Source organism: Oryctolagus cuniculus, chromosome 2 (assembly GCF_051225735.1).
Source record: "Oryctolagus cuniculus isolate XC-2025 breed Fujian yellow rabbit chromosome 2, ASM5122573v1, whole genome shotgun sequence".
NCBI classification, from domain to species: Eukaryota; Metazoa; Chordata; class Mammalia; order Lagomorpha; family Leporidae; genus Oryctolagus; species Oryctolagus cuniculus.
Window position 1 is genome coordinate 66,808,852 of NC_142868.1, and position 18,056 is coordinate 66,826,907.

General features: G+C 39.2%; 1 protein-coding gene across 1 annotated transcript in view; it reads left to right on the forward strand.

Annotated features, from left to right (window-relative positions):
• Positions 1-18,056, forward strand: part of LOC149127783 (uncharacterized) — a 65,764-nt gene that overhangs the window by 34,165 nt on the left and 13,543 nt on the right. The window contains exons 4-5 of the mRNA XM_089326999.1: positions 5,127-5,195; positions 13,310-13,594. Coding sequence (XP_089183125.1) covers positions 5,127-5,195; positions 13,310-13,594 — 354 coding nt within the window. The remainder of the gene's footprint in view (positions 1-5,126; positions 5,196-13,309; positions 13,595-18,056) is intronic.

The window sequence follows — 18,056 nt, forward strand, 5'->3', positions numbered from 1 at the left end:
TTTTCTTTTTGTGTCTTCTTCTATTTCTTTAAGGTTTTGTAATTCTCATTGTAGAGATCTTTAACTTCATTGGGTAAGTTTATTCCAAAGTATTTGATGGTTTTTGTAACTATTGTGAATGTGATTAATCTTGAAGTTCATTCTCAGCTGTGGCATTGTCTGTGTATACAAAGGCTGTTGATTTTTGTATACTGATTTTATATCTTGCTACTTTACTAAACTCTTCTATGAGTTCCAATAGCCTCTTAGTGGAGTTTTTGTATCCTCTATATAAAGAATCATGTCTTATGCAAAGAGGGATAGTTTGACTTCCTTCTTCCCAATTTGCATCCCTTTGATTTCATTTTCTTGCCTAATGGATCTGGCAAAAAACTTCTAGTACTATATTGAATAGCAGTAGTGAGAGTTGCCATCCCTGTCTGGTACCAGATCTCACTGGGAATGCTTCCAACGTTTCCCCATTTAATAGAATGTTGGCTGTGGGTTTTGTCACTCCCCCTCTTCATGGAGGAACGACACAGGACCCTGCGCTGTTCTTTCGTCTGCTCGGCCCTCCCCGGGTTTGCTGCTGGTTCTTCCCGGGTTGGCTACTATCCCTTCCACCTCCGTGGAAGGGCAGTTCCCCCTGGCCACATTCCCCACTTCCGCAGGGGAGCGGCACACCGCCGGCCGGCTTTCTCGGGGGGCTGCACAGGTGTTCCCTCAGATGTTCCCCTTAGATGTTCCTCATAGATGTTCCTGGTGCATGCCGTCTCTCTCCTCCTTTATAGTCCTCCTCCGCCAATCCTAACTCGGCTGCCCACACGCCGAGTACGCTGCTCTCCAATCAGGAGCAAGTCCTACAGTTTATTGATTGAACTGGAGGCAGCTGTGCAGAAGCTGTTTACTTCTCTCCCAGCGCCATATTGTGGGAGAGCAGATGCATAGAATAAGTCTTAATTCCAGTAACTTAGTCCAGTCCGGATTGCTCCCCACAGGTTTTTCATAAATTGCTTTGATTGTATTGAGGAATGTTATTTCTATACCCAATTTGCTTAGAGTTTTCATCATGAAAGGAAATTGTATTTTGTCAAATGCTTACTCTGCATCTGTTGAGATAATCATGTGGGGTTTTTCTTTTTCAGCAGTTTGTTAATGTGGTGTATCACATTGATTGATTTGCGAATGTTGAATCATCCCCGCATACCAGGGATAAATCCCATTTGGTCTGGGTGGGTGATCTTTTCATGTGTTGTTGGATTTGATTGGCTAGAATTTTGTTGAGGATTTTTGTGTCTACGTTTATCAGGGAAATTGGTTTGTAATTCTCTTTCTCGGTTGCGTCTTTTTCAGGTTTATGAATGAAGGTGATGTTGGCTTTGTAGAAAGAATTTGGGAGGATTCCCTCTCTTTCAGTTGTTCTGAATAACTTGAGAGGAATTGGAATTTGTTCTTCTTAAATGTCTGGTAGAATTCAGCATTGAAGCCATCCAGTCCTGGGCTTTTCTTTGTTTGCCTGTGTTATGGGTCTATTTAGGTTTTCTATGTCTTTATGGCTCAATTTAGGTAGATTGTATGTGTCCATGAATCTATTTCTTCTTGGCATATAGCTCTTTGTAATAATTTTTGATGATTCTTTTTATTTCTTTGGTGTCTATTGTTACATTTCCTTTTTAATCTCTAATTTTACTGATTTTGTTCTTCTCTGTCGTCTTTTTGGTTAATTAGGCCACTGGTGTGTCACTTTTGTTTATTTTTCAAAAAACCAGCTCTTCCTTTTGCTGATCTTTTGTTATGTTTTTTTTTTTTGGATTCAATTTTGTTGATTTCTTCTCTACTTTTAATTATTTCTTTTCTCCTAGTAGTTTTGGCCTTGGTTTATTCTTGTTTTTCTAGATCCTTGAGATGCATCAATAGCTCATTTATTTGGTGCTTTTGCAATTTTTTTAAAGATTTATATTATTTAATTGAAAAGTTTCAGAGAGGTAGAGACAGGAGAGAGGTCTTCTATCCGCTGGTTCAATCCTCAGATGGCAGCAACTGCCAGAGCTGCACTGATCCAAAACCAGGAGCCAGGAGCTTCTTCCAGGTCTCCCATGTGGGTACAGGGGCCCAAGTATTTGGGCCATCCTCCACTGCTTTTCCAGGCCATAGCAGAGAGTTGTATCAGAAGATGAGCAGTTGGGTCTTGAACTGGCATCCATATGGGATGTTGGCGCTTCAGGCCATGACTTTAACTGACTGAGCAACAGCACTGACCTCCAATTTCTTGCTGTTGACACCTATTGCTATAAACATTCTTCTTTTCACTGCTTTTGCTGTATCATGGAAGTTTTGATATGTTTTGTTGTCATCTGCATTCGTTTCCAGAAATTTTTTTATTTTTTTTTATGTCTTCTATGACCCACTTCTCATTCAGGAGCATGTTTTTCAGTCTCCATGCATTTGCATATGCTCTAGAAATTCCTGACTTCCTGATTTCCAACCTCATTCCATTGTGGTCCAATAAGATTCATGGTATGATTCAGTTTTTGAATTTGCTGAAACTTGCTTATGGCCTAGTATATGGTCAATCCTAGAGAAAGATCCATGCACTGCTGAGAAGAATGTGTATTCTGGAATTGTAGGGTGAAAAGTTCTGTAGTTATCTGTTAGTTCCATTTGGTCTATAGTTAGATTAATTCTGCTGTGTTCTTGTTGATTTTCCATCTGGTTGATCTGTCCATTGCTGAAAGTGGAGCTTTGCAGTCCTCCAATACTATTGTATTTGAGTATAAGTCTCCCTTTAAATCTCTTAATATTTCTTTTAATTGGCCAGGTTCCCTGTAATTAGGTGCATACACGTTTATAATAGTTACATCTCCCTGTTGATTTGATCCCTTAAACATTATATAGTACCCTTCTTTGACTCTTTTAGCAGTTTTTCTGTTAAAGTTAATATTTTTCTGATATTAAGATGGCTATACCAGCTCTTTTTTGGTTTCTTTTGGCAAGGAATATCTTCTTTCATCCTTTCACTTTCAGTCTGCATATATCTTTGTTGGTGAGATATGTTTCTTATAGGCAGAACATACATGGGTTTTATTTTTTAATCCAGTCAGCCAGTCTGGTCTTTTTTAAAATTTTATTATTATTATTATTATTTGAAAGACAGAGTTAGACAGTGAGAGAGAGAGACAGAGAGAAAGGTCTTCCTTTTCCTTTGGTTCACCCCCAAATGGCCGCTATGGCTGCACGTTGTGCCGATTTGAAGCCAGGAGCCAGGTGCTCCTCCTGGTCTTCCATGTGGGTGCAGGGACCCAAGCCCTTGGGCCATCCTCCACTGTACTCCCGGGCCACAGCAGAGAGCTGAACTGGAAGAGGAGCAACAGGGACAGATCCAGCACCCCGACTGGGACTAGAACCCGGTGTGCTGGCGCCGCAGGCGGAGGATTAGCCTAGTGAATTGCGGTGCTGGCAAGTCTAGTCTTTTGACTATGGAGTTGAGGCCATTTACAATCAAGGGGAGTATTGATAAGTAATGACTTTGCCCTGCTATTTTTCCAAAAATATTCCTAATTTTTACTTTGAACTTCCTTTGATCTTTTACTGAGAGATTTTATTCCTTTACCTTCTTTTGTAGTGATGACCATGTTTCTGTGTGCAGCACATCAGTAAGCATCTTTTGTAGGGCTAGATGGGTGATGACAAATTCTTTCCATTTCATTTTTTGTTTTAAAAGATTTATTGATTTATTTGAAAACCAGAGTAACACAGAGATAGGAGAGACAGAGAGAGGTCTACCATCAGCTTGTTCATTTCCAATTGGCCACAACAGGCGGAACTGTGATGATCCGAGGCCAGGAGCCAGGAGCTTCTTCCAGGTCTCCCATGTGGGTGCAGGGGCCCAAGCACTTGGGCCATCTTCTGCTGCTTTCCCAGGCATAGCAGAGAGCTGGATCAGAAGTGGAGCAACTGGGTCTGGAAACAATGTCCGGGATGCCAGCACTGCAGGCGGCTGCTACACCACAGAGCTGTCCCCTCAATTTCTATTTGTTATGGAAATTCTTTATTTCACATTCATTCATAAATGAGAGCTTTGCAGGGTATAATATTCTGGGATGACAGTTTTTTTTTTCTGTTAATCTTGGACTATATCTTACCACTCTCTCCTAGCCTGTAGGGTTTCTGATGAGAAGTCTGCTGTGAGTCTAATTGGAGATCCCCTGAAAGTAATCTGGCATTTCTCTCATGCACATTTTAGAATCTTCTCTTTATGTCATTTGGACTTGGGTAGCTTCTATTTCTTTCCCAGGCCATAGCAGAGAGCTGGATCAGAAGAGGAGCAGCTGGGACAAGAACCGGCACCCACATGGGATGCCATTGCTGCAGGCCAGGGCTTTAACCTGCTGTGTCACAGCGCAGGCCCTGATACAGGCCTATATTGTACAGTGTTCAATATCTACCCTCATTTTGGTGAAAACATTCAAAATCCTCTCTCCTAGCTTTTTAAAAAACATATTATACATACTCAAGACATGCCTATTTGAAGATTAGTGTTTGAAGATACTGTAATTAAGTATTTTAAAATTTTAGTGTGTATTTTGTTATACTTTACTCACAGTTCAAGCAAAAATATTGATGATCAGTGAATTGTTTTTAAGTCTACATAATTTGATTATGTGAACTAATGACCTATAGTTTAATTTGATTTTTCTCTGTGTGAAGCCATTCTATCCTTCAAGATTAAAAAGTCATATTGACATTTTGGCTTAAAGTTGAATTAAATATATAATTTATTTGCAGAGTATTGAACTTTGTAATACTGAGTCATCCCAAATAACAGCATGATATATTTGTCTTATTGTAAAGCTTTTATTTAAAAAGCAGTATTTTATTCAGTAAAGTTTTTATATGTCTTCCATTAAAAGTTCTGCTGCATATTTCCCAGAGATTATAGGATATATTGGATTTTTATGATTATTGGGAATTATTGTACAGATGGAAAACAGTACATGACATTAAGTTTGACGTAATACACGGAGGCCTTTTTAAAATAACTGGGGTGGGACACAGAACACTTAGAAGTTTGGCCATCGTGTACCAAGTCTCTCATTGAACAAATAAGAATAAAAGTATTCTGCATAATTCTGTTTGTTTTGCTAAAGGAAAGAAGAAAAGAATTTGAGCAAAATCTCCGAAAATCAGGTCTTGAATTGGAAATTGAAGACAAGAGGGTAAGTTTCAATATATATTTATACCTGAATCTTATTTTGTAAAATTTTTATTTATTTAAATATTGTTTGAGATAGAGCACTCTTATCCGCAATGAAGCCAGATAATCCAGACCACAATCCAGGCCAGACTCACACCATGGTCTTCCTCTGGCTATATCAACACAGTCCAAGTCTTCCACATAAGTGGCAAGTGGGATCTCACTCACAGAGATCTTTCATTTAGGGTGGTTGTTGTTGTTTTTTTTTTTTTTTTTTTTTTTTTTTGCCAGAGTGTCTTGCCTTTCCATGCCTGAGAAACTCTGATGGGTTTCTTAGCCAGATCCAAATGCCTTAAGGGCTGATTCTGAGGCCAGAATGCTGTTTAGGACACCTTTCATTCTATGATTCTGCTGTGTAGCCTGCTTCCCATGTTGGATCGTTTTCTCCTTTTTAATTCTATCAGTATTCGCAGACACTGGTCTTGTTTATGTGATCCTTTGACACTTAATCCTATCATTATGATCAATTATGAACTTAAACTGATTACTTTGACTAGTGAGATGGCATTGGTACATGCCAGCTTGATGGGATTGAGTTGGAATCCCCTGGCATGTTTCTAGCTCTACCATTAGGAGTAAGTCTGAGAGAGCATGTGCCGAACTGTACTGGTCGTCCCTCTCTCAGTCCCACTCTTATATTTAACAGGGGCCACTTTTCAGTTAAATTTAAACACCTAAGAATAATTATGTGTTAATCAAAGAGTTCAACCAATAATATTAATTAGAAAAACATACTAAAAGGGATAGAGTATTAAGTTGTTCCTCGACAGTTAGGACAAGGGCTGATCAAGTCATTGTTTCTCATAGTGTCCATTTCCCTTCTACAGGTTTCCTTTTAGGTGCTCAGTTAGTTGTCACAGATCAGGGAGAACCTATGATATATGTCCCTTTGGGACTGGCTTAATTCACTCAGCATGATGTTTTCCAAATTCCACCATCTTGTTGCAAATGACTGGATTTCATTTTTTTAGTGCTCTTTAGTATTCTGTAGAGCACATATCCCATAATTTCTTTATCTAGTCTTCTGTTGATGGGCATTTAGGTTGATTCCAGGTCTTAGCTATTGTGAATTGAGTTACAATAAACATTGAGGTGAAGACAGCTCTTTTATTTGCCAATTTAATTTCCTTTGGGTAAATTCCAAGGAGTGGGATGGCTGGATCATGTGGAAGGGCTATATTCAGGTTTCTGAGAAATCTCCAAACTGACTCACATAGTGGCTTTACCAGTTTGCATTCCCACCAACAGTGGGTTAGTGTCCCTTTTTCCCCACATCCTCGCCAGCACCTGTTGTTTCTTGATTTCTATATTTAAGCCATTCTAACTGGGGTGAGGTGAACTTGTGGTTTTGATTTGCATTTCCCTGATTGCTAGTGATCCTGAATATTTTTTATGTGTCTGTTGGACATTTGGATTTCCTCTTTTGAAAAATGTCTAGCGCAGTTCTGGCTGTTGCCTCTTCCAGCCAATTTGGGAGTAAACAATCGGAAGGAATTCCTCTCTCTCTCTCTGCCTCTCCTCTCTCTGTGTAACTCTCACTCTCAAATAAAAAATAAATAAATTTATATAAAAAAAGAAATGTCTATTTAGGTCCTGGTCCAATCTCTTAAGTGGATTGTTAGGTTTTTTTTGTTGTGGAGTTTCTTGATCTCTTTTTAGATTCTGTTATTAATCCTTTATCAGTTGCATAGTTTGCACATATTTTTTCCCACTCTGTCCATTGCCTTTTCACATTGCTGACTATTTCTTTTGCGGTACAGAAACTTCTCAATTTGATGTAATCCCAGTTGTTAATTCTGGCTTTGACAGCCTGTGCCTCTGGGGTCTTTTCCAAGAAGTCTTTTCCTGTGCCTTTATCTTGTAGGGTTTCTCAATGTTCTCTAATAATTTGATGGTATCGGATCGTAGAATTAGCTCTTTAATCCATGTTGAGTGTATTTTTGTGTAAGGTGTAAGGTAGGGGTCTTGCTTCAGCGTACTTTGGATCCCCTAAAGGATCATATCATCGGTAAAGAAGCATAGTTTGAATTCTTCCTTTCCAACTTGTATCCCTTTAATTTCTTTTTCTTGCCTAATGGCGCTGGCTAAAACTTCCAGAACTATATTGAATAGCAGTGGTGAGAGTGGGCATCCCTGTCTGGTACCAGATCTCAGTGGAAAGCTTCCAACTTTTCCCCATTCAATAGTATGCTGGCCATGATTTTTTCATAAATTGCATTGATTGCATTGAGGATTGTTCCTTCTATACCCAGTTTGCTTAGAGTTTTCATCATGAAAGGGTGTTGAATTTTCTCAGATGCTTTCTCTGCATCTATTGAAATAATCATATTGTTTTTCTTCTGCAGTCTGTTAATGTGGTGTATCACATTGATTGATTTGCAAACATTGAACCATCCCTGCATACCAGGGATAAATCCCACTTGGTCTGGGTGGATGATCTTTCTGATGTGTTGTTGCATTGTATTGGTCAGAATTTTATTGAGGATTTTGCGTCTATGTTCATCAGGGAAATTGGTCTGTAATTATCCTTCTCTGCTGCATCCTTTTCAAGTTTAGGTTAAGGTGATGCTCATAAAAAGCATTTTGGAGGATTCCCTCTCTTTCAGTTGTTCTGAATAGTTAGAGAAGAATTGGAATTAGTTCTCCTTTAAATGTCTGGCAGAATTCAGCATTGAAGCCTCTGGTCCTGGGCTTTTCTTTGTTGAGAGGTACCTTTAAAATTATTTTTTTTTTAGCAGGCAGTGTTAGACAGTGAGAGAGAGAGAGACAGAAAGAAAGGTCTTCTTTCCATTGGTTCACCCCTGAAATGGCAGCTACGGCTGGTCACTGCGGCTGGCTCACTGCTTGATCGAAGACAGGAGCCTGGTGCTTCCTCTTCATCTCCCATATGGGTACATGGCCCATGCACTTGGGCTGTGCTCCACTGCCTTCCAGGGCTAGAGGAGAGCTGGACTGGAAGAGAAGCAACTGGGACAGAATCCGGTGCCCCAACCTGGACTAGAACCTGGGGTGCAGGCGCTGCAGGCAGAGGACTAGCCAAATGAGCTGCGGCGCAGGCCAGGATGGCCTTTATTACTGATTCAATTTCTGTCTCAATTGTGGGTCTGTTTAGGTTGTCTTCATAGTTCAATTTAGGTATGTTGTATTTGTCCAGTAATCTAACATATCTGATAGATTTCCCTGTTTGCTGGCATACAACTCTTTGTAGTAATTTCTGGTGTTTGTTGTTACAGTCCCTTTTTCATATTTGATTTTATTTATTTGGTACTTCTCTCTCCTTTTTTTTAATTAGTTGTGTCCATGGAGTGTCAACTGTTTATTTTTTAAAAAAACTCACTCTTCATTTGGCTGATCTTTTGTAATGTTTTTTTTTCATACTCAATTCTGTTGATTTCTTCTGTAATTGTAATTATTTCTCTTCTCCCACTAGTTTTGTGTCTGGTTTGCTGCAGCTTTTCTAGATCCTTGAGATGCATTGATAGCTCATTTATTTGGTGCCTTTCCAGTTTTTTGATATAGGCACCTATTGCTATAAACTTTCCTCTTAACACTGCTTTTGCTGTATCCCGTAAGTTTTGATATGTTGTGTTGTTATCTTCATTTGCTTCCAGAAAGTTTTTGATTTCTCTTTTGATTTCTTCTGTGACCTGTTCTTCATTCAGGAGCATATTGTTCGGTCTCCATGTGTTTGCATATGCTCTAAGGATTCCTGAGTTGCTAAGTTCCAGCTTCATTCCATTGTCCTCTAAGAAAACTGCATGGTATGATTTCGATTCTTTGGAATTAGCTGAGACTTGCTTTATGGCCTAGTCAATCCTAGAGTAGGTTCCATGTACTGCTGAGAAGAATGTGTATTCTTCAAGTGTAGATATCTGTTAGATCCATTTAGGCTATAGTGTCAATTAAATCTGCTGTTTCCTTGCTGATTTTCTGTTTAGTTGATCTGTCCTTAGCTGAAAGTGGAGTATTGAAGTCCCCCAATGATATTGTATTGGAGTCTAAGTCTCCCTTTAAGGTCCTTAGCATATCTTTTAAATAACCGGTGCCCTATTATTATGTCCATACAGGTTTATAATAGTTACATCTTCCTGTTGAATTGATCCTTTAATCATTATATAGTGCCCTTCTTTGTCTCTCTTAACAGTGTTAGTGTTACAATTTATTTTTTCTGATATTAATATGGCCATACCAGCTCTTTTTTGGTTTCTGTTGGCGTGGAATATCTTTTTCCACCCTTTGACTTTCAGTCTGCATGCACTTTTCTAGGAAAGATGTATTTCTTGTAGGCAAAAAATAGATGGGTTTTGTTCCTTAATCCATTCATCCAGTCTGTGTCTTTTAACTGGAGAGTTGAGGCCATTTATATCCAATGCGACTATTGATAAGTAGTGACTTTTCCCTGCCACTTTTCCAAATGTATTTCTAATATATGCTTTGAACTTGTGATCTTTTACTGAGAGATTTTCTTCCTTTACCTTCTTTCATGTGATGACCATGTTTCTGTGTGTAACACATCTTTAAGCATCTTTTGCAGGGCTGGATGAGTGGTGACAAATTCTTTCAATTTCTGTTTGCTATGAAAGGTCTTTATTTCACCTTCATTCACAAATGAGAGCTTTGCAGGATATAATATTCTGGCAGTTTTTTTCTCTTAGTACTTGGGCTATGTCTCACCATTCCCTCCTGTCCTGTAGGGTTTGATAAGTCTGCTGTGAGTCTCATTGGAGATCCTCTGAGAGTAATTTCTCTCTTGTACATTTTAGAATCTTTTCTTTATGTTTCATTGTGGTGAGTTTGATTACAATGTGTCATGGCAAGGATCTCTTCTGGTCATGTTTAATGGGAGTTCTGTGTGCTCCCTGTACTTGGATGTCTTTTTATTTCTCCAAAGACGGGAATTTTTCTGCTTGTATCTCTCTAAAAAGGCCTTCTACTCCTTTCTCTCTCTCCATGCCTTCAGAACGTCTAAAACCTGAATGTTGGGTTTTTTAATAGTATCCTGTAGATTCCCAACCATATTTTTTAGATTTCTAATTTCCTCTTCTTTTCTTTGGTTTGACTGTATGCTTTCCTGTGCTCTGTCTTCTAAGTCCGATATTCTCTCTTCTGCCACACTGATTCTGTTTTTAAGGTTCTCAACTGTGTTTTTTATTTGTTCTATTGAATTCCTCATTCCATTTTGATTCCTCCTTAAGATTTCATTTTCATAAGAGAGATTTTCTTTCATGTCCCGCATGGATTTCAGTATTTCATGCATTTGTGTTTTTTTAATGATTCTTTTTATTTATTTATTTATTTGACAGATAGAATGAGACAGTGAGAGATACAGAGAGAAAGGTCTTCCTTCCATTGGTTCACCCCCCAAATGTCTGCCGTGAACAGAGCTACACAGATCTGAAGTCAGGAGCCAGGTACTTCTTCCTGGTCTCCGACACAGGTGCAGGCACCTAAGCACTTGGGCCATCCTCCACTGCTTTCCAGGGCCACAGCAGAGAGTTGGCATGGAAGAGGAGCAACAGAGACTAGAAGCCAGCACCCTTATGTGATGCTGGCACCACAGGCAGAGGATTAACCAAGTGAGCCACGGTGCAGGCCCTCATGCATTTGTTTTTGATTACTTCTATATTTTTTTTTTTATTTTTTTGACAGGCAGAGTGGACAGTGAGAGAGAGAGACAGAGAGAAAGGTCTTCCTTTGCCGTTGGTTCACCCTCCAATGGCCGCCGCGGCCGGCGCGCTGTGGCCGGCGCACCGCGCTGATCCGATGGCAGGAGCCAGGAGCCAGGTGCTTTTCCTGGTCTCCCATGGGGTGCAGGGCCCAGGCACCTGGGCCATCCTCCACTGCACTCCCTGGCCACAGCAGAGGGCTGGCCTGGAAGAGGGGCAACCGGGACAGAATCCGGCGCCCCGACCGGGACTAGAACCCGGTGTGCCGGCGCCGCTAGGCGGAGGATTAGCCTAGTGAGCCGCGGCGCCGGCCCACTTCTATATATTCTTATCATAAATTTTTTTGAGTTCTATTTCTTTCATTTCTTCTATCTCATTGTCTTCATAATCTTGTATTAATTATCATGTTCTTTTGGGAGCGTCATGTTGTCTTCCTTGTTCTTGTCCCCTCAGTTGTTGCATTTGTTGTTTGCCATTTGTGGAGATACTTGTTATTTTCTTTTTTTTTTCCCACTGTGGCTACTTTTTTCATTTTATTATGACTCTTAAGATAAAAAGGGGACTGTCTGCTTTCAGTGACTCTCTAGAGTCTTGTGGTGGGTTTGGCCAGAGAGCTCTGTTCAGTTCTTCAGGGTTAAGGGTGTGCTTAAGGTGACAAACCCAGGTTGGGTGTGATAAATCTCTCCCCCCCTCTCTCTCTCTCTCTCTCTGTTTTTAATCAGAAGGGAAGTAATTCCACTCAGCTGAGCTCTTCTTCTCGATGGCGATCAGTGCCTGAGCACTAGCCCCGATGGGAATAATATTCGTCTGCTCTGTACCAAGGATCACACAAAGGATCTCTGCAGTCCTCAGTGTAAGCTCAGATCCTCCTGCAGTGTCTCTCACTGAGTAGCCAAGGCCGCTCGAGTTTGTGGCGTCTCCCACTGAGAGTACTCACATCTCAGCCACACTGTGAGTTCTCTCACACACTCTCATTTTTTTTTCCTTTTTTCACAGTCCCAGTTCATGAGCTCCACTCATTCACTAGGTCTTGGTCTCCAGATTTCTGAGGTATCTCCATGCTGTCTTTCACAGTGGTTACAACCAGTTTACATTCCCACCAATGGTGGACCAAGATATCTTTTTCCCCACATCCTCACCAGCTTTTTTCATTTGTTAATTTCTGTTTCATGGCCATTCTAACTGGAGTGAGGCTAAACCTTATTGTGGTTTTGATTTGCATTTCCTCGATGGCTAGTGATCCTGAGCATTTTCTCAAGTGTTTATTGGCCATGTGAATTTCCTCTGTTGAAAAATGCCTATCAAAGTCTTTGGCCCATTTCTTAAATGGATTGTTTGTTTTATTTTGTTTTAAATTTCTTGAGCTCTTTATAGATTCTGGATATTAACCCTTTATTAGTTGTGTAGTTTGCAAATATCTTCTCACATTCTGTTGGTTGCCTCTTCACTTTGCCGAGTGTTTCTTTTGCATTGTATAAGCTTCTTGATGGAATCCCATTTGTCAATTTTGGCTTTGATTGGCTGTGCTGTGAGGTCTTTTCCAAGAAGTCTTGCATATCCCAATGTCTTGCAGAGTTTCTCTAATGTTCATTAATGAGTTGATTGTATTGAGTTGTAGATTTAGTTCTTTGATCAATTTTAAGTGGTATCCTGTCACAGCCAGTTGATATACATACACACAAAGGCTTCCATGGCTTCGGCTGGAGCCCAAAATGTCACTTCCCTTTTCCAGCTGGGTGCTGACCACTTTTGTAGAGAAGATGGGATAAGATAAATGTGCCCCTTTTACTTCTGCTGGGTCTGCAAGTACCTTAGGTCTCCAGGCCAGACTCACACCATGCTCGTCTTCTGGCTATATCAATACAGGTTATCGCAGTTTGGTCTCACCTCCATCTCTAAGCTGCTACCCCACTCTGACTCGGCTGCTTAGTGTGTTGTGTCCATTTTCATGCTGTGTGCCTGCAGCTTCCACATAGGCCCATGGCATTCCTCTTCCCTCTGTAGAAACTCCATTTTTGTGTTCTCTGATTCTCCCATTACAGCACACTTCCTACGCTATTTTTTGTTTGTTTGTTTTGCTATTGATCCCTATCCTAGCACAGCACATTGTTCCCTTCTGCCACCTTGGAGTCTCATGAATTTCTCTTTCTCTCTCTTTCTGTTTCTCCTTCATACATACACACACACATGCACACATATACATATATATTATATGTACCTATGCCCTTGTTTATGTAAGCATACGTTTTGAGAATTTGGTTTCCTAAAAGTTTTGCTGAAAAAATTTCAATTAACTGAAAATACTTGTACATGTTTGAGATTTTGTAAAATTTTATTTCTTTTCCTCAATCATCTCAATAACAAATATTTCAGGAAGCTTTGTGTTCTTTTTCCTCTTTTTACAATGCAGGACTCTGAAGATGGAAGGACTTACTTTGTCAAGATCCATGCTCCTTGGGAGGTATTAGTTACTTATGCTGAAGTATTGGGAATCAAAATGCCTATTCAGGAGAGTGATGTTCCCCAAAATGAGGACACTCCATTGACCTATATGCTTTCGGCTGTGAAACTTCCAGCGAGTGTGAAGTATCCTCATCCTGAATATTTCGCTGCCCAGTTCAGCAGACATCATCAAGAGCTCTTCCTCATTGATGATCCATCAACTTTCTTTCCATCCTCGGCAAGAAACAGAATTGTAGGTAGAGAAACCTTCGGGCACATTCCTTCAAATGTTGTGTGTGTGCCTTTGTGTCCTTGTGTACAGGTGTGTGTATAATACAATGTCTGCAAGGTGTTCCTTTGTAGAATATGAGCACTTCATGGTGTTGGGTGAGTTTGAAAGTTTGTTTGGACCCTAAAACCCATTATCATCCCTACCTCTCAAATTGTTTTTTTTTAAAAAATGAGTGGTTGACAGTGTGGATATAGTAAAGATACAGGGTTCATGCAATACTCAGAAAAGCACCTAATTTTGAGAAGCAGAAGACATTTATTTTGTACATTTTTAATGAAATAGTTCTATAATCATAGAGGTTACTTGTAAAATTCAGTATACAGTAAGGACGGTTTCAATCATTCCCAATAAAATGGGAATAACTAAATTTTTATATGTGGATAGAATTTGTGAAACCTGAGAAATCTTTTCCCCTCTTTTAAAACCATTTTCAGTCTTTGAATCATTATTTCCTCTACATTTGTAGTCCTAGAATGTTTAACTTTCCCATTAGAACCTTGCCTCCTAAAGAATCATGGTTTCTGTGTGGCCATTTCTTTGTGTTTTGTGTTTAGACAGGAATAATATCTATTTCATTGATTACCCTGAAAATTAAATAATTCAAAAAATTGAAGGAGTTAAATTGTGCCAGGCATATAATAAGTGTTCAGTAAGTGTGAGATACTATCATTCTAATTGCTCTGACTTTAGATGAAAACTTTAGATTCTGTATTGCTTTTACACTTTCTATCTACTGCTTATTAATATAGTCACTATGGGTCAGCGGTCATAGACCCCTTTCTCTTCCTGAGCAAGTTAAGAGGCAAGATTATATTTTTCCCACATCTAAAATAAATATTTTTAAAATTCACTGGCAGGAGTACTAAAAATATAATTCCTAGAACATAGGCTTTTATTATAATATAAATGCACAAATGAAAAATACTGTCCCATTGCTTTCTAGGATTAAAAAGCAAAAGAAAAAAAACCTACAAGACAACCTTTAGGAAATAAAGAGCATATGACAGGGAACCAGAGAAGTTGTTTTGAGTCACAATCCTGCTACTTTCTAAATAAGATAATTTCTCTTGAAATAAACAAAATAATGTGGGTATTACTATGGAATCCAAATGAAAGCATGTATGTGAAGCACTCTGCAAATTTTAAGGTATTTTGGAGATACTTGGTACATTAAAAAGTTGCTAATACAAAGCAAGAAATTAGGAATTTGCTCAGTATTAGAAATGTCAGTATTTGTTTACTTTTACTTACTCTTTGTAAACAGTCAAATACCTTAGGGTAATTAGCAGCAAAGCACAATAATTTCTCCTCCTTCATGGTGGAGTGATAAAAATCTTGCTCTGTTGAGGAAGTTATTTTACAGATTTGCATATTAAAACCCCCCTTCTTTCCTACCCTCCTCCCAAACACTGTAGTATATGTATGTACAAATCAAATAGTATTACAAGAACATCTCACATCAGGATAGAATTTCATACTTTTCAGAGCATCTTCAGAGCCATCATGACACTGGAAGCTCACAGTATATACTATATATTTTACTTTTACATATGTGAGCATGTATGTCTGCATATCAAACATATAGATGCATATATGAAAGATATTTTGTGTCACATCTTTTGTTGTGGACAAAGTCCAGACTTTCAAATATGAACCAAGCTCTAGATTTATCCAGCTGTAAAGAGGGAAAAAGCTCATGCTTTCAGTAGGAGACTAAAATTTAACATATGGCCAAGAAATTTGTATATAAAAGAGGAACAGTAAAACACATCTGATCACTTGAATAACAAGACTCTGGACAGAGAACTGGTTCTTAGTTCACACTGAAGCTGAAGTTTCAGTCCACCTATAATGAAATATTTTCCATTGCACTAATAATGCCTTACATGTATTCATGTCATTATCTTTTCAGTCTAAATAGTATTTCACAGTTTGACATTTTATGAGTGCACTCCTTCCAATATAGATTCTTTTTGATAGTTTTTTAAATTATTTTCAATTTGGGGCTTTTAACATATTCTAATTCATACATCCAAATATCTACAAATCATCTTATATGTTCTTATGACAAGCACTGTATTTGCACTGCCTAAAGCCAAACTTTTTAGCTCTTCTCTCTTGACTGTCACCATCAAAAAATAGACAAAAACCATCTCTCTCTTTTTCCCTCTCTCCCATCCTCTTTCAATCTGTGTCCATGCCTGTGTCTGTATCTGTGTCTCTGTCTTTATCTCTGTCTCTGTCTCTCTTCATTCAGCACTTCCATTAAAGCATCAGAAAGAAACCTAAGATTTCTTTACACTACCAATTTGTCTCAGCCATGTTCAATCCATCAGTAGCTTCTACTAATGTAAATATCTAAATCCTAAATATCTCTTGAATCCATATTCTTTCAGTTCCATCCCCACTATTAGCAAATTTTCCAAAAACTTATAGCCATCATTAAAGAGATCTACCACAATGTTTTTTTAATGAGTCTCCATACCGATTTTTTGCTACCTCTAATATATGTGAATAACATATGCAAAACCTTCAAACCTCTTCTTTTTTTTTCCTTTCTTCTTTTCTTCTTCCTTCCTTTTTCTCTTTCCCTCCCCTCCTTCCTCCTTTCCTTCCATCTCTCTTTCTCTCTCTCCTTCTTTATTTCTTTTGTAAGATTTATCTATTTGAAAGGTATATTTTCAAAGACAGTGAAGAGAGAAGAGAAGAGAGATCTGTCCACTGGTTTACTCCCCAGATGCCACAATACCTGGGATTGGGCCATGTTAAAGTCAGGAGAAAAGGAACTCCATCCATGTTTCCTACATGGGTGCAGGGACCCAAGAATTTGGACCGTATTCCACTGCTTTCCCAGACACATTAGCAAGGAGCTGGACTGGAAGTGGAGTAAGCCAGGAGTCAAACCCATGCTCTTAGGAGAAGCTGACATTGTTAACCAGTGGCCTAACATGCTGTGCTGCAACACTGGCCCCAGCATCAATACTTCTTTTACAGTATAGATCAGTGTTTTTAATGTGGCTGAGAACTACATGATTTCCTTCAGAGGAATTACAATATACATAGGTATATAATTTGTATGCATATGCTGATTTTATTTCCTTATGGTAAATTCCCAGGAATGGGATGGCGGTGTCATGGTAAGGCTATATTCAATTTTTTTAAAAGATTATTTATTTGAGAGGTAGAGTTATAGACAGTGAGAGGGAGAGACAGAGAGAAAGGTCTTCCATCTGCTGGTTCACTCCACAGATGGCCGCAACTCCTGGACGTAGGCCCATCAGGAGCCAGGAGCTTCCACATCTCCCATGTGGGTGCAGGGACCCAAGCCCTTGGGCCATCTTCTGCTGCTTTCCCAGGCCATAGCAGAGAGCTGGATGGGAAGAGGAGCAGCTGGGACTAGAATCAATGCCCACGTGGGATGCTGGCACTGCAGACAGAGGATTAACCTACCTTGCCACAGTGCCAGCCCCAATATATTCAGATTTCTGAGGTATCTCCATACTGTCTTCCACAGTGGATGTACCAGCTTACATTCCCACTGACAGTGGATTAGGATATCTTTTCCCCTACATCCTCACCATTATTTATTCTTTGTTGATTTCTGTATGAAATCCATTCTAACTGGGGTGAGGTGAAACCTCATTGTGCTTTTGATTGCATTTCCCTGATGGTTAGTGATCCTGAGAATTTTTTCAAGTGATAGTTGGCCATTTGAATTGCCTCTTCTGAAAAATGCCTGATAAAATCATTTGCCCATTTTTAAATTGGATGGTTTGTTTTATTGCTCTTGAGTTTCTTGGGCTCTTTTTAGATTCTGTGTATTAATCATATATCAGTTGCCTAGTTTGTAAATATTTTCTTCCATTCTGTTGGTTGCCTCTTTGCTTTGCTGCGTGTGTGTTTTACAGTCCAGAAAATTTTCAATTTGATATAATCCCATTTGTCAATTTTGGCATTGATGCCTGTGCTTCTGGGGCCTTTTCCAAGAAGTCTTTGCCTATGCCAGTGTCTTGCACAGTTTACCCAATGGTCTCTAATAATTTGATGGTATTGGGTCATAAATTTAGCCTTTGAGCCATTTTGAGTGGATTTTTGTATAAGGTGTAACGTAGGGGTCTTGTTTCATACTTCTGGATTTGGAGATCCACTTTTCCCAGCACCATTTGTTAGAGAGACTGTTCTTGTTCCAGGGATTGATTTTAGCTCTTTTGTCAAAGGTAAGTTGGTAGTAGATGCATGGATTGATTGCTGGAGTTTCTATTCTGTTCCACTGGTCTACATGTCTATTTTTTTGCCAGTAACAGACTATTTTGATTATAACTGCCCTGTAGTATGTCTTGAAATCTGGTATTCAGATGCCTCAGCTTTGTTTTTGTTGTATAAGATTGCTTTAGTTATTCAAGGTCTCCTCTGTTTCCATATG